The sequence below is a fragment of the Desmodus rotundus genome, chromosome 3 (genome assembly GCF_022682495.2).
Source record: "Desmodus rotundus isolate HL8 chromosome 3, HLdesRot8A.1, whole genome shotgun sequence".
Lineage (NCBI taxonomy): Eukaryota > Metazoa > Chordata > Mammalia > Chiroptera > Phyllostomidae > Desmodus > Desmodus rotundus.
In genome coordinates this window covers 121123540-121140430 of record NC_071389.1, presented here as the reverse complement: position 1 = coordinate 121140430, position 16891 = coordinate 121123540, and the positions used below count along the sequence as shown (strand labels likewise).

The 16891-nt window shown below is 35.4% G+C and overlaps 1 protein-coding gene across 4 annotated transcripts in view; it reads right to left on the bottom strand.

Annotated features, from left to right (window-relative positions):
• ATP2B1 (ATPase plasma membrane Ca2+ transporting 1) overlaps positions 1–16891 on the bottom strand; it is a 120181-nt gene that overhangs the window by 33805 nt on the left and 69485 nt on the right. For all 4 annotated transcript variants that reach the window (XM_053921001.2, XM_024571411.3, XM_024571330.4 and 1 more), the window contains exons 4-11: positions 14425–14679; positions 14210–14335; positions 9739–9879; positions 7278–7316; positions 6376–6537; positions 4752–4966; positions 2083–2325; positions 504–745 (exon numbers count right to left, since the gene is read on the bottom strand). In XM_053921001.2, coding sequence (XP_053776976.1) covers positions 504–745; positions 2083–2325; positions 4752–4966; positions 6376–6537; positions 7278–7316; positions 9739–9879; positions 14210–14335; positions 14425–14679 — 1423 coding nt within the window. The remainder of the gene's footprint in view (positions 1–503; positions 746–2082; positions 2326–4751; positions 4967–6375; positions 6538–7277; positions 7317–9738; positions 9880–14209; positions 14336–14424; positions 14680–16891) is intronic.

The following is a 16891-nucleotide window of genomic DNA, read 5'->3' as shown; positions in this document are numbered from 1 at the left end:
AATGACAGGAGATATTTAAATATGATACCATAGCCACATAAGCATGATAGAGCCTCACTCTAATATAAAAACAGAATTCTTAATATCTAGTTTTAAATGCTTTGCTTTTTCATCACATTTTTGCATTTACTGTCTATAATGTAGTGTTGAATATAAAAACTTCAGTTTTCTTTTATAAGACGCTTATTTTTCATGATCCTATATAAAAATGAAATCAACATGTCAAAACAAATATCAAGATTTACTTTATTAGATATACCAGATTGAATGTCAGGGCTCATTATCCCTGTAGTAGAACAGTTAGAAATAAAAGAAACTGGAGTATAAAACAGCAGAATAACATGGACAAATATCTGATACCATTAAAATATCCTAAAAAGCTCTGAGGTGCTATCAAATGCCTGATATTCACGAAAATGAAAACAGCAACAATAACAACATAGTAGGTATTCCATACAGCAACTGTACTTAGCAATTTATTCATCTAAGCATTTTACTCTTACTTTTTCAGAATTATCTCAGATGCACCCTTGCTGAATATTCGATAACTTCCATCTGAATTTTTCAGGACAGTACTCATGGACTTCCTAACAGAATTAAAGGTGTAGACTTTGTATAATGCTTCTTCTGGTATTTCATTTCTAACATCCTGATAATCCCGTTTTAAATCCAAAAGAAGTCCCAACAAGGCACATTCAGTTTTATTACCAACATGACGAGGTAATCCACCCTCTTTCTCTGGTGGCTGTAAGAGAAAAAGGTTTAGAGGCTAGCTAGTATCATCTTGCTTCTCTATGACAGTTTAATTTATTACATAAAACAGAATGCAGCATTTTAAAACAAAATTACATAGGAAACTTCTATTAACATAGGCATTTCAGAGAGGGACAGAGAAAGATGAAGTAGAAAGGAGTTCTGGGACGAGAATGACACGGATTCCAATCTCAGCTGTGCCAGTTACTAGCTACGTGAACTTTTGGTAAGTTACCCAAAGGTTGTGGTCCTTGGCGTCAGCATCTGAAAAACAGGAGTACTTATGACCCAAGAATTAAATAAGACATTGAAGTTTAAAAGTTGGTTCCTGATACATAGTGGGACTTCAATTCATTTCCTTCTCCTGTTTTCACTGAACATTTATATTAAATAATTAAAAATTCATTCTAAAACTGTTATGGCTTAAAACAAAAGTTTATCCATTAAAATAAAGCACTGTTGCCTGAATACAATATACATAAAAGCTTTATTTTTTTCATATTCTCTTCAAAAGTTTCACCTCATGCAATCATCACAACAGTATTAAGGGTAGATGTGACCATCTTTACTTAACTGAAGCAAGTAAAGCTCAGATGTTCAGCTAGTAAAAGACAAAGTTAGATCTACGACCAAGATCCCCATCACTCTCCAGTCCGATAATCCAATTCATGTATATTGTCATTAAACAACTTGCAATATTAATTTTGTTCATAATCTTTGTCCATAAATAATGAGAACACATATCAAGTGAAGTAATTTCATGCTTTGTTTTAAGTAAGGCTTTTAAAACTTGCAAAGTTGAAAATATTTTAGTTTAAGATAGTACAAGTCTAGAATTACTTCACTGAGTTAGTTCCAAAAGGTCTAAGCATCACCTGATAGGTAGGAGGTATTGAGAAGCGAGAAGAACGTACAGCAAACATATAGGAAACGTTATTTTAAGTTGAAACTGGTTTCAAAAAAAATTGACAATTGACTTTCTACAAAAGTCTTTTTATTTTAGTTTATAAAAGGAGGATAGCCTGGTCTTTACAAAATAAGCTTACTAAGAATTTAAAATTAAGAACTTCTTCTGGTATAAGGCTTGAGCGTATCTAACTACAGGAAATCAAAAATGTAGGAAGAGAAAAATGACAGGCAAACAAAATGTATGTGTTGACCAACAGATTTTACTCACAAAACAAACTGTATCAAAGAAACATACATTATATGGCTATATGCCTTTTAAACACAACACAATTCAGTTTTTCAACAGGTCTAAAGAGCTACATATAATCTAATTACAAATTAAAAATCAATTTTCATGTATAAATTATTAAAGAAACCTACCAGTATTTTTGATGTATAAGCACAATTCACAGAAATTCCTGTTACAAGATAGGACAAGATATTTGGTGGAATAGCTTCTGGTTCAGGAACCTTTTTATAATGTTTTTCATTTATGTAAGCTTGAACGACTGTCATTCTGTTCATTGTCAATGTTCCTGTTTTATCTGAACAAATGGCTGTAGCATTTCCCATGGTTTCACAAGCATCCAGATGCCTTACCAAGTTATTATCTTTCATCATTTTCTACAGTGACAAAAAAATCGAGTTAAGCTGCATATAAAACCAACAGCCTCATCACATTCAAATTATAAACTGCTTAAAATCAGAACAAAAACTCCCAGCTACTCATATATACAGATACACGGTACAAACTAGGAATTTAATACAGAATTGTAAGTATATTTGACCTACTGAATTCAAATAAAATTTCTGAGGTTTCGAGAATCTGACCGCTGCGTAACATAATGTCTAGTAAGTGAATACAGATACCTGCACCCATCTGCAAATCACACTGACTCCACTCCTCCATCCGCTTCTGTGAGGTGCACTCAAATTACGAGCAATGACAATCTGTACTGTAAGTACAGAGGTACTTACAGCAGTGTAAGAGTATATTACACTTCAGGATTAAGTCTCCTTATAAAGTGGAAAAGATTCTTATATCGATCACCAAGGAAAAAGTAGTCTGTATCAATTAAAATATACAGGTTGTAGGCATGTAGTTGCCTGATTTTTTTTTTTTTTTGACTCTGATAGATTAAGTTAACGTACTAAATAAAAACCAGAGTGGGTTGTTTTTTATCTTTTCTACATGCTGATGCATTTGGTATTCTCACCCCTCGGATCATCTCTTTCTCTTATTTACAAGTACAAAAAAGATCATTTCTAAAAAATTAAAGAGTTTTCACAGTAGTCCCAAAAGGCATTTAAGTTAAAATACTTGATAATTAATTCTGAAAACATATGTGAAATGGGTTAAAAATAACAGAGTTGTTTTTCAAAGTGTGCTCTTTGACTACCAATATGTAAGATGTTGCAAAAAACTGGTTCCTTAAACAAATAAATAGGGGGAAGAAGATGTGTACCTCCAAAATTACTTGTGATTTGAATTAATACTAAAGATTAAACGAATGAAGTTCTTTCTTCAGTAAAGAAAATGTGTTCGATTTTGCACAGCACTAACATAGGATGCATAGAAACTACACCTCAGTGGAAAGGACAGTGTTGGTAACACTGAAGGTAAACAAAAAAGGTTAAAGAACAGTAGTTAAAATGCTCTCACTTTCTATGGAAGGAACACAAATTAATCCTGCCCATATCTTTCTGATCAACTGAAAAATTAGTATCATTAACGACTATTCAAAATGAACTACTGCCAGTGTTGGTAAAATGACTGATAAATGTGTCTAAAATACGTTTACTTCAATTACTTATAATTATCTTAAAAAATTAAAAAAGGACAAATAATCCCATTGTATTTATTTCATCATTTTGATACATTTACCATTTTATTTTTGAAACCAAAGATGTTAAATGTCTGAAAAAACTAACCTCTAACAGTAATGAGAAAATAGTCTTATCATGACAGGTCTACTGTAAAATACTTGGGAGCACCGGGACAAGAGTTACAACAGAAATAATGACTGCTTCATACTGCTCAGTGTCAATGATGACACTTGACTGCTAATTAACAACAGCAATTGACAAGAGCAGCATTCTTTAAGTATAATTTTACTTGTGAAGCCATTTCGAAAGAAAGATTAAAACTGTCCAAGACAAACCTTTTAAAATCACCTTTTCCATATAAAGTATACAACTGATAAAAATAAATTAATAACCTTCAGTTTATCGCTTTAGGTAAATAGCAGTTAGCAAAGCCATCAAAGCACAATTTTTTAGCATTCTACTTGGAAAACAATAGTGACTGAGCTACTGTAAATCGAATTGTCCATGAAGGTGACATGTAAAGAGATCTGAATAAAGAAAAGAGGTGATTCGAAGGAAGGAATAAGTGAGCTGTGGGAACACAGTTGGGATATGTGAGAACAACTGGAAGAATGCTGAGGTAGACCAGAAGGAGAGAGGTAGACAATTAGCACCAAGAGGTAAGCAAGAGCCAGACTAGGCAGGGCCCTCAGGCCATGGGAAGGAGCTGGGATTTTATTCTGAAGTGTCTGAAAAGCCACTTAAGTTTTATGCAAGGAAACAACATGCTGAATTACTGTTTTTAGGAAAATGAGTCTGCCTACCTCATGAAGCAATGAGAATAGGAAAATGGAAACAAGGAAGCTTTAGGAGGTTGGATTGGAGTGAACCCTCTTTGCTCTTATACCACAAGTAAATGACATTCTTATCTTACAAATGGGAAAAAGGAGGGAACATGACTTGACAATGAAACTACCACACAATGAAAATTAAGGCAGAAATATGCCTAGCAGAGTTATGCTTAGTTCTGTGGCAAGGCTGTTCTCCATGGAATGTACAGGTCTCTGTGTACAGGGAGCTTCGGCTAGGGGAAGAGAGGGAATCAATGAAAGCATTTCTAAAGCAAACAAGTGTAAATTTATGGAATTCTTACTTTCAGAATCAGAAACAAGAGTAACCAGATGTACATTTTCTACACCAGCTGGGGCTTTAAACAGTACATCTGCTTAAGCATTTCTACTTACCTTGACCGAGTAAGCCAATGAGATGGTGACTGCAAGTGGAAGACCTTCTGGCACGGCTACCACTAAAACTGTAACTCCAATAATGAAGAATTTCACAAAATACTGTATGTAAATCGGTGTGCATTCGGCAAGCCATGGTCTCTTCTGAACCCAGAATGTATCAATAACAAAATATAATACTAGAATGATAACTGTGATGGCAGACATCAACAAACCTTTCAGTATACAAAGAAAAGAAAAATATAATTATTTAAATATTCTAGACACGACCCACTGTCAGTTACAAACTGGCCACTGGAAGAATAACTGGTTTGGTTACCCCTTATTTTAATTTCTCTGGGAAAGTGTTAACCTCTTTTTAAGCACTTGACATTGTCATATTTAATTTTTGCATCCAAGTATAGACCTGTCCTCAGAACTGGGGGAAAAGTGTTCATGATTCTTTCCTAGACTTAACTGTATCTTCGATCATCTACTAAAGTGGGGACAAAATAATAGGGAATGACAAGGAAATACCAAAAGCTTAGAATAAACTGGTGCTTTACATGTTGGTAACTTGCCTGTTGCTGAAAGAGGATCCAATAAGAATCTGATGAATGAGGAGAACTGAATTAAATATTCAATGCTACCTTTCTTATTAAGAAATTATCTGCATTACTATTTTCAGTCTATTCTTATTACTCCATTAACTTAGAAAAACAAGAGGTAATCATATATTACTAACCTCTCTATTTGGTGTTATTTAGCCTCTAACAATGAGTATTAAAAAATAAGACAAATCCACTTTCCTGGGTCTAATAATCCAATCCAATGCTTATTAGACACCATCATTATCCTAAATCCACCCTTATCCCAAACACTATAGAGTCAGTATTACCATTTGCCTACATATTACAAAAAACAGAACAAATATTTGCTATTAGATAATAAACTTCTTGAGGACAGAAATAAAAACTTTTTCCAACATATTCCTAGGAAGTAACAGGATAATGTAATTTTAGCGATTTTAATAACATGTGCTGACTGACAAAGGGGGTACTGCTGCAGGGCATGCTCTTTTCATCTAAGAGCTACTTTTCTTCTTTAATAGAGTAAGTAGTTCTCTCAACACGTGTTTTCTAGTGATAGCAGTAATTTAGTAATTTCAGCCTCACCAGGATGATGCTCTAATCCATTTATTTAACTAAATTATAACTTTTAGAAAAACATACACTTCAATTTTTCATAAATACTAAAAAGAACAAAATGTGTGGTGAATTTTCATTTTGTTAAAATATAGTTGCGTAACCTCACTGCTTGCCCTCTATATTGTTCCCAAAAATTCAGAGACGAGAGCACGGGGCTTGTGAATAGGGCAGACTTAGGCATCAGTCCTACCAGGACCACTGATAAGGACATGGCCCTCTATGTAAAATGGGGTAACAGCCTCTAAGCTGCAATGAATATTACAAGGAGCTATAATAACTCAAAAGGCCTGGTACATTGTGAATAAAACTGAAAATATTTTTAACTGCTCTTCCACTCACAAAGCAAAGATTTTCCAGCTCTATGTCAAAAAATGATTTTTAAGCGGGAAGGTGGCATATTTTAAAACAAAACACCTTATTTCCTTTGTATATCATACCTGCTTTGCCAATCTGAACAGCCAGCTTTGTAAGTTTCCCTTGTAAAACAGATTTTTCCTTTTTTGGCAGATTTGCTTTCTTTTTGTCTTTTTCATCACTGTCTCCACCATCCTCACTCTTCAAAGGCTGCATTTCCATGGCTGCACCATCCTGGGCTTTTGCTACATTTAAGAGCAAATGTAATTTCATTGCATTTTAAAGGCACGCATAACTTGACATTTTGAAGAAAGTTTAGATAAAAATAAGTTTTCTTTTAGAAACTAGAAAAGATTTAAACATTCTGCTTTGTGTATGCACGTGTGTATGTCTACCCAGAGAAAATAAGACAACAGTGAGACTTGGTTGTGAAACTCTGTACCAGATCTGAGAATGCGGTGCCAGGTAACACGGATGAGGCGTGAGAAGAATAAACTGAGAACTAAATCATTTCTCTCCCCCTGTGTTGTGTTAGGTAATGAGACTTATTCCAAACATCACAAATCCCTTCCATATGATTTATGTCTATAACATACATTATGTATTATCTTACACATACAGAAACACCTGTGTGTATAGATTCCTAAATAGTGCAAAAATATTTGTTACATAATTTGTTTCTTATGCATTTTTGCTAGTAATAATATAGTAATCACTATTATAATACCCTAAATGTTTAAGTTGAAAGTTACCTACATTTGGATTTTTCTATACTTGCAACCACAAATCACAATTAAAATCTTACTGACATTGTGAAGACAGCATGCCTTAGGCACTAATAGGAAGAGTTTAACCAAGTCAGTATACATTACTGATTTCCCTTGCTACATGTATCTTATATTTTTGGATAAATACAGTACACAGTAGATACATTTTTGGATATAATGAAAAGAAGCTAACTGCAGTTTTATCCTCTTGAATTTACCTTTGTTGCGATTCTCAATAGCTCCATCTTGTTTCTTATCTGTAGGAACAAAATGGGAATAAAAGCTTTCCAAAAGAAATGAGTACAGGCATGCTAAATTATGCAGAGGTAGTTCACATTTCTGTAACAGCACTATTACACAACGGTATGTGTGTTTGTATTTGTGTACAGGTTAGAAAGCATCTGGCTTCTAATCACCTGCTGGGTCACTCACTCACTGAATCTTAACTTTTGCATCTATACTTGTTTTCTTTCTCTGTAAGGTTTTACTCGTTTTTATGCTGTAATAAACCCCAGTACAATACAAGAGGATTTCAAATTAAATACAGTATAATCCTAAGAAAGCATAAAAGGACAGGGGTACAGAGGGAGGGAGAATGTCACAGAAACACAGTACAGTGGACAGCTTTGATGGGAATGAAAACAAAAACAGCATGCATAAAGACAGGGGAGGCAAGTACTATCAGTTAATATAATTCGAACAACTGGCTTAGATCTGGAGAAAAGAAAGATGAGAATGTCTAAAGCAATAAAGTCATCAAGGGGGGAATGGGTCTGTTGTTTGGAAGTAGACAGGATAATATTAGAAATGACAAAGGGGAAGCAGAATCATTCAGGCTGTATTTCTTCCAACTTCTCTATCAAGGAGAACTATCTTCAAACTGGAAAGCATGGAACAAATGTGGTCAAGAAGGAACAGAGGCTCAAGGTAAATGAGGAGATAGTAAGAAAACACCTGGCTACTTTCAATGACCTCAAGTCTGGAGAGAGACCAGAGAGCCACATTCCAGACTCCTAAGGGAACTGAGACAGATTACTCTACCATGGACTGCTTTTGACTAGGAGGAGGCCTGGAAGTCCAGATGAAAAAATGGTGTCTGGTTCTATTAAAAACAAAAAAAATGCAAGAATCAAATATGGTAGACAATGAGTTAGATATTAATCCCTGGAATACCTTTGACTGGGTTAAGAAAAACAGGGGTATAAGACATAAAAAAGGCTGCTTACTGAAAAAGACACTGTGGAATCAGTAAGAGCCAAGTCATGATACAAACTGCCCTTTCTTTTCTAATAGGGCTCCTTGACTAGACTCCTGTAAATTAGGATGGGGTACACCAGATGGTCAAGAGCACAGACTCTTGAGCCAGGCAAGTGGGTCTGATCTGCCACTTACTAGATTTTGGACCTGGAACAAGTTACATGACCTCCATAAGCCTCAGGGTATTCAACAGGAACAAGAGTCTTTGTATCTTATGATGGTGATGATTAGTAAGATAATGCATAGAAAGCATTAGATAAATGGTATCATTACTACTGGTTTTCAAACTGCCTTCCACTCTACCTAAGGAGGCACATGGGAGGCCTGTGGTGAGAGACAGGAAAAATCTAGAATGTGGAGCTTGCTATCCTCACTTGCAGCAAGAACTTTTCAAACATGTTTTTGTTTGAAATTAAGATTTCACAGCTAAAGACAAAACCCAAAGAACAACACACCTAAATATTATAAACACTGTTGTAGTTAAAGCAAACCAAGATTTTTAGTGAGGCATTTATTTTAGATCTCAAAATACTTACATGTGTGAGAGAAATATGGGATTATTGCTCTAAGTTAACAGTAAGCAAAGTTAAGCAGTTAAACCACAGTAAACTGCTGTCAACTTAAAGGGAAAAAAAACTTTGCAGGAATGATCCTGAGTGGAAGGAAAGTGTGGTATAGCAGATACTTAGAAGCAGGGTGGGGAGAACTTTTTAAAAAAAGTACCATGCTGCCCAACTAAATGAGTCTAAGTTGTCTCCTTATGTATGATGGATTTTCTTACAAGATCCTTGTAGATGAACTACAGTTAGCAAGTTTGCTGATGACAGATTACCGGGAAGGACAGCAAAGATCACATTGAAGATCTTCGTATCTGACAATGAGCTGAATGTAACACGACAAGCAGGACAGGTGTCAGAGTGAAGTCTTGGTCTTATGTCCAAAAATCAACTCCATGAGTACAGACTGGAAAATCTACATAGAAAACTTGAAGAAGATAAATCTCAAGGAGAGCAAAATGTAATAAGGTGGACAAAGAAAGCTACTACTGAAGTAGCAGAAAAAATAAGGAAACAGGAAGCAAGAGTTTAATTCATTTTTCTGGTCAGATGACATGGAGATTCTAAAACTAGAGAATAAACAGCATAAAGGCAATGGAAGTGTTGAAAGAGATGATGAATTTACCCCATGGAAAAGGGGATCGATGCCTTCACTAAAAGGCTTTCTGGGTTATTTAATCTAAAAGAAAAACTCCCCCTCCAGTAATTCTACCACTTGAAAGTGCAATATTGGGTAACAGTGTAACTTTTTGTAGAATTTTTCATATCAAATCTCATGAAAGAAGCGTATGTTTTTGTACCAGTTCTTACAACTCAGTTGCGATATTTCCAAATACCAATTCTTATAGCAAATTGCCATTCTTACTTTTCTTTTCCTTTTTCTTCTCATCTTTCTTCTCTTCCTCTTCACCTCCAGCTCCAAGTAAGGTAAAGATAATTCCAGTTTGAGAATTTACACCTACAGCAGTAACTACCATTCTTCCAGAGCCTTCCATTACGTGAGTTCCTACAACAGAAAACTTGTTTGTCTTTAATATCCTTAATATTTAATAAAATAAACTCAATAACTAAAACATTAAATAAAACATAAATTCTTATGTTTAAGGTTTTAACTCTGTAACCACTCATATCTATGTACAATGCTCAACTCTACCACTCATTTATCATGTGATACTGGGCAAATTATAATATCTCAATTCCTCATCTACAAAATGGATATAACAGATCTATAATGAGACTCAAACCTGTAAATGTTCAGTGCTTAGCACAGTGCCTAGAATTTGTAGCGGTTCAGTGAATGTTCAATTTTGTAAATTATAACATCATCATCCTCAGGACATTTTTCTGAGAAACAGACTACTTATTAAAGAAATGTGCTTAGAACCAAAGGCACACCACAGAAACACATGTCATACCTCCCACACCCATCCCCACAACCTCCACCTAAGCCAGACTTTCATCCCAGCCTGCCTAGATTACTGCAGCAGCTTCCTATCTAGTCTCTCTTTCCAGTTCATCCTACAATCAGTTATAATCTTCCTGCAGTGTGATTTTTATCCTAAGCCTTTCATGGCTCAAAAATGTCTGATGCTACATTGTCTACTGGACTAAGTGCAACATCTTCATTTTAAGATCAACCAACCTTTCATCTTCACCCACTATTTTAACATAAAATTACACAAGAGAAAGCTAGGGAGCAGACACAGGAATACTGATTGAATTCAGAGTATCCCTCACAACAATTTTGAAAGTTGGCAAGCATTTTTATTCTTCTAGAAACTTGTCCAAGATTACACACCTATTAAGTGGCAAGGCAAAGATTCAATCCTGCTCTGTCAGAGGTCAGAGGAGTGTAATCTTCTTACCATATAATGCTGATAAATTTGCTTAGAGTTCTCCAACTCGGACAGCCACATCTCCACACCTTTTATCATTCGTTAAAAGGCTTCCCACCTCACTAATATTTTGGTGAATTTTAAGAAGCTTTCAAACTTAATTCTTTTAACATTGAATTAAATATTCTTGACAGTTATCACTCATTTGATCTCCTCGTTTACAACCACCTGGAGGACAGGGTCTACAGCACCTACCATCATTAACAAGTCAATACTCACAGCTTATTCGCTAAGATAATAAAGCACATGCACTTACTCCATTACCTAAGAATTTATACTTGACAATTAATTATGGAGTAACTTTTCCAATATGCATTTTTTAGGCCTTTGCTTTTTTGCTTTCAATATCTATATTCTGAATATTTCACTAATTATTAGTTTCTTTTCCAGTGAAAATGCAAGGGAAACAAGAAATAAAATTCAGGATAGTGAAACAATACTTACTGGGCAATACTATGTGTAAAAGACAGTTGTTTCTTTTCATAATTCTGGCTTTTGGCAAATTGCAATTTTTTATGTTCTGTTCTTCTTTCCCATAGGTTATTGTATGTTGGCAGTTAATGTGCTCAAAGTAAACAGTTCTTTTCTGGTCATGCCCCTACTGCTAACTGAAAAACTGCTTTTAAAAATCTAAATTTAAGAAGCCAAGAACAGCAATGAGAGATGGCATCAAGAGAATAAATTTAAAAATGAATGCATCTCATGTTTTTTAGTACATTTTTGGACTAGGGAAATAAATGCAGAAAACTTTCCCACCCATACTGTGATAAGAGACTCCACAAAGTTATTTCAATCATTTCTTAAGCATGGAAAATTTATCGAGTTCTCTTGGTATATTTGGTGTGTTGGGAACCTGAGTATATATAAACTTACCAGAAATTTCTGTGAAAACAAGCAAGCACCAAAATTCAGTTAAAGGATGTTAACCTGAAGCTCTTAGGTAAATAAGCTAGATGTACATAAAAAGTCCTAACGTATATATGGAAAAAAGGCAAAGAAGACTATTTTAGTTCACCAAATATCATGGCCCAGCTAGTCTATGGAGGTAAGGTAGGATCAAATAGCTTCCCTTTCCTTTGGAAAGATTGTAGATTTTATTTGGTTAACATTAAATACTGTTTCTTAGAAGTATGGCAAGAAATAAGTAAAATAAGGATACAATATATATAAATATATTATCCTTCTATGAAGTCTGTCCAGAAAAAGTCCAGCCATTGTTAATATAACGAGAACACTTTGTGCAACATCAACATAACCTGACAGCCAAGGAGAATGGACTGGAATGAGCATGTATGAACAATGATGACTTCACTGTACTAGTCAGTGGGAGCAGAAGATCCACTTGAGTGAGCACGTGTACAGTGTGGCCACTGCATTCAAAATAACTGAGTGAGTAGAGCAACGAATCTGCATCAAATTTTGCATTAAGCCGCAATATTCCTCTGCGGAAACTATTCGGATGATTCAGAAGGCTGCAGCGATGGGCAACTGGTGACTGGCAGCTTTACCATGACAACACGCCAATTTATGCATCACGTCTCATGCAATGTTTTCGGGGAAACATCACATCACGCAGGTGGCTCAGCCCCACTACAGCCCAGATATGGTGCCTTGCAACTTCTGGCTTTTCCCAAAACTAAAATCACCTTTGAAAAAGAGATTTCAGACTGTTGATACGATTCAGGAAAATACGACGGGGCAGCTGATGGCGACTGGGAGAACTGTGTGAGGTCCCAAGGTGCCTACTTTGAAGGGAACTGAGGCATCATTGTCCTGTACAATGTTTCTTGCATTTTCTTCAACAAATGTCTCTATGTTTCATATTACATGGATGGATACTTTCTGGACAGACCTCATCTATCTAAAGTATTTCTGCATATTTGGAATAAATTACACACAACCACATCAATCTAAAGAAAAACCAAAACAGAGTACAGATATTCTTATTGGTGTAGGATATTGAGGGAACACAAATCTCAAGATTTTTTTCAAAGAAATGTTAGGTCTGTATTACAATCGAAACTTTTACCCTATTTTATAATGGTGTTTACAAATGTACATACATGTTTTTAGTAGTGGAATGTTCTGCAACATGCTTTTTTGGCACATACTTACAAATCTTACAAAGGTTAACAGTTAAACTCAGGTATGTGCCCCTAAGTTGTGATTCCAACTGAACTGACCCTTGTCACAGGTTTTTGCCTTTGGTTTCAGTAAAACCATGTTCAACCAATTGAAATATAAAATTCAGAGAAGAACTGAAAAATTATGGCTGTCAAATTACTGACTAGTTAAATCAGCTGGAATCTCCTTATAATGTATAGAATGTTAGCATTTCATTAATATCTGAAAATGATAATAGAAGACAAATTGACAACCATGTGCTTCCTCCACACTCTAGTATAATTCAATCTAATACATTTTAGAATGCAGCTTATAACTGCTCCCATCATCCCTTCCATTTCATTTCCAATTAACCTTAGGCCAAGCTATCACAGCCAGGCTATTGTAAGAACCGTCCGAGTAGACAACCGCTTCCTCCCCCTTTCAAAGAGAGTGCCCTCACCCACACAAATCCTCCCCTTGTCCATTCTTAGAACATGCCTTAACCAGGTGCAAATTTAACCCTGTCTAGTAGATGTGGCGCTACTACTGGATCTACTGTTGATTAGTCATATAATCTTTCAGAAATGGTTTATGTTTTTAGACTCTGTCTTCAGTAATTTAATGTGGCAGTGGGGTTATGAAAACTTCAAAGGTTTTCTCAGTTCTTTTTTTCTTTTTTTAAAGATTTTATTTATTTTTAGAGAGAAGGGAGGAAAAAAGAGAGAAAACCATCGATCTGAGAGAGAAAAATCCACTGACTGCATCCTGCATATGCCCCAAACCCGGACCAAACAGCAACCCAGGCATGTGCCTTTTACAGGGAATTGATCCACTGACCTTTCAACTTTAAGGAATGACGCCCAATCAACTGAGCCACAGTTGTCAGGGCTTATCAGTTCTTTAGAAAAAAACCCCAAAACCCTGTCCTTTGTAGACCATCATAGAGAATCCACTAATTTGCTTTAAACACGTCATTCTTCAATTTTATACTTCAACAGGCCATAAATATAAATGTGATACAGAAAAACAGAACAATTCAACAGAGATCATTTAATCTGTATTTTAGTTTTATTGTTAAACTGAATTACCTAACACTGATTCTCAAATCTCTCGAGTCTTTTTGGACTTCGTTTTCTCATTTGTAAACTATAGGTCTGGATTCAAAGATCTCTAATTCTGACAGCTTACCAAAAAAAATCACTAAGGATTATAGAGATTGAGCCAAAATAAAATCCAGAATCCGCCCTACATTATTGGCTCTCAAGGAATCCATGTTTGCTGACAATGGTATACAATTGTGAGAGCAAAACAAAAAGTTATGGAAGAAATTCATACCTGATAGGAGTAAGGGATCCTTATCCAAAGACTTCTTTACATGATCAGATTCACCAGTCAATGAGCTTTCATCAATTTTAAGATCATTGCCTTGAATAAGTATGCCATCAGCTGGAAGAAGATCACCTACAACAAAAAACAATAATGTGCTAAACTGTGAACAAGATTACAATAATTTTACATCTAGTGTCAGATCTGTTCTCTTTCTTACTTACCGTATTTCACTTGAGCAATATCTCCAACAGTGATGTCAGCTACAGGTATCTGAATGACCTGACCACCCCTGATGACAGTGAACTTCTGTTCTTGTTCAATTCGACTCTGCAAACCTCTAAACTGTTTTTCCTTACTCCAGTCATTGAAAGCTGTCACTAATACCACACACACTACTGACAAGAGGATTGCAGCTCCTTCAATCCAACCAGTTTCACCTTCCCCTTCTTCTTCTCCAACAGAAACTTCTCCACAAACTACATGGAAAGAAAGAAAAATGCTCATTAAAAAGGATTCTGAATTGATGGCAATAGATATGTAATAAGTTAATGATAATCTTTATATACCTAGTTAATTTCACTTATCGCTCTAAACACCTCACTGATCTCAAAGCAAGCCATAACAACAAAAAGCTTCCTATGTCAATTTCAAGTTCCCTGACTCTGAAGATTCTCGACCTCAGGAAAGGGAGACACTCTAGGACTAGAGAAAATTAAATCCTGATCCTAAGACAAGTTACTTATTTATGACACTGGGTTTCTTCAAACATCACATTAGGATTCCGCCACTTACCCTAGAGTGTTGCCATGAGGAATCAATGAGAAGACATTTGTAAAGTAAGTAGAGCAGTAGCTGAGACATCCTTTCACACTCAACCAATGGTTAATGCTATTAATAATTACATATGGTAAGCGAGACACCCAATGAAAAGTGCTTTCCATGAATCATACTTACTTACTATATTAATTTTACTTTCCACGAATCATGCTTACTATATTAATTTTACTGGAATATGATTAAATGTTAGCTTTCATAACATGAAAAGTTAAGTGTTACTCATTAATTCAACTATTTGAGCACCTACTCTACGTATCAGACACCAGTTCGGGAGCTAGGGATACAGCAGTGAATAAGACATATAAGCTCCCTCTCCTCAAAGAACCTATCTTCAGATTGGTAGGTGCAGATGAAGTATAAAGAATTCAGATAATAAAACACAAATAATGAAAATCAGGTATCATAAATGCCATGAAGAATATAAAGCATGATGGCATGCTTACAGAAGAAGAAAGAGGGCTAAGAATAGCTGGGTGAACAGAGAAGGCCCCTCTGAAGTGTCCGTGACATTTGGTCTAGGACCCGAATGATAAACGGTAACTAACCATATAGCTCTAAGGGAATAGCATTCCAGGGACAGACTGAAGTCAGTACAGAGGCTCTATGGCAGAAAAAAATCTGCAAAAACATGGAGGAGGGAAAAAAAAGCAAAAATTCAAAACTCTAGATTCAATCTAGACATAATTGAACAGTGCTTTTTGAACTTTGGGATGTGATTTATCTGTGAGTCTAAAATCAATTCAGTGGGTCATGACCAGCATTTTGAAAAGTGAAACAGAACGAAATAGAAAGGATATACAGGTAATAAAGGTACATATTGTTTCTTAAAAGCTTATTTTGGTTATTTATAAATTCATATGAAGGCACATGTTCTTCTGCATTCCTACATAAAGTTCTTTCTGGTTGAGGGTTGAGCTGAAATCTCTGAAAGTCAATGGCTCTCTTAGGACAGGCAAAGCAAGAGAAGGATGATTCAGAAGAAAAGAATGAGTAAATGAATGACACTAGAAATAATTAAAGTGTATTACCAAATAGTGAGCATGAACTGAAGAGAGAGTTGAGGTGCAAGACTGCTGAATAAAGATTAATCTGGGAGAGTTATGAAGGACAGATGAAGGAGAGAAGACAGAGGCTAGAGTAGGATCAATTGGGGATGAAATAGAAAGAATGATGGAAACATTCATAAAAAATTTGCCTCATATTTCACGAATGTGTAGTGGAATTTTCCAGACTGCATTACATGTGCTAATACGATACAACGAATGCAGGAGTAGGTGGATTTTGAGTCTCTTAAAAGGGCCTGATGACACCGACAACTCTAGATTATCTTCCCAGTTGGACAGAATATCAGTATTTCCTTAAGCGAATTTGGGAATGGGCCTGTCGCTACATCCTACGAATTCCAATTCCATAAAATTTGTCCTGACCTTATTAGTAACAAAGTCTACTCCCACTGAAAATACCTCCTTTAGTTTTCTTATAGTAATGAGGGAGGAAAGGTTAAAAGTAAAAGGTTTTTAATAATCTGCTAACTCACTGAATCCTGGAATACCAATTCCCAGTATTCTATAATGACAGCTGGGTAAACTAAACACTAATGATTTTAGCAATATGTTGCTAAACATGGTATGACCCTTTTCAGATAAAAAAAAGACATATTTACACATCTTCACACCTATCCCCACTCATGCATATATACATGAGCACACACAGACACATTTTTACGAAAACACTTTCAAAATATGGGAGGATATATATCAGATTGGTATAGTAGTAATCTCTAAGAAGCAGGATCTTCAATGAGCAATTCCTATGAAATGTCATTCTCCCCTTACACTTTTATAACAAAAA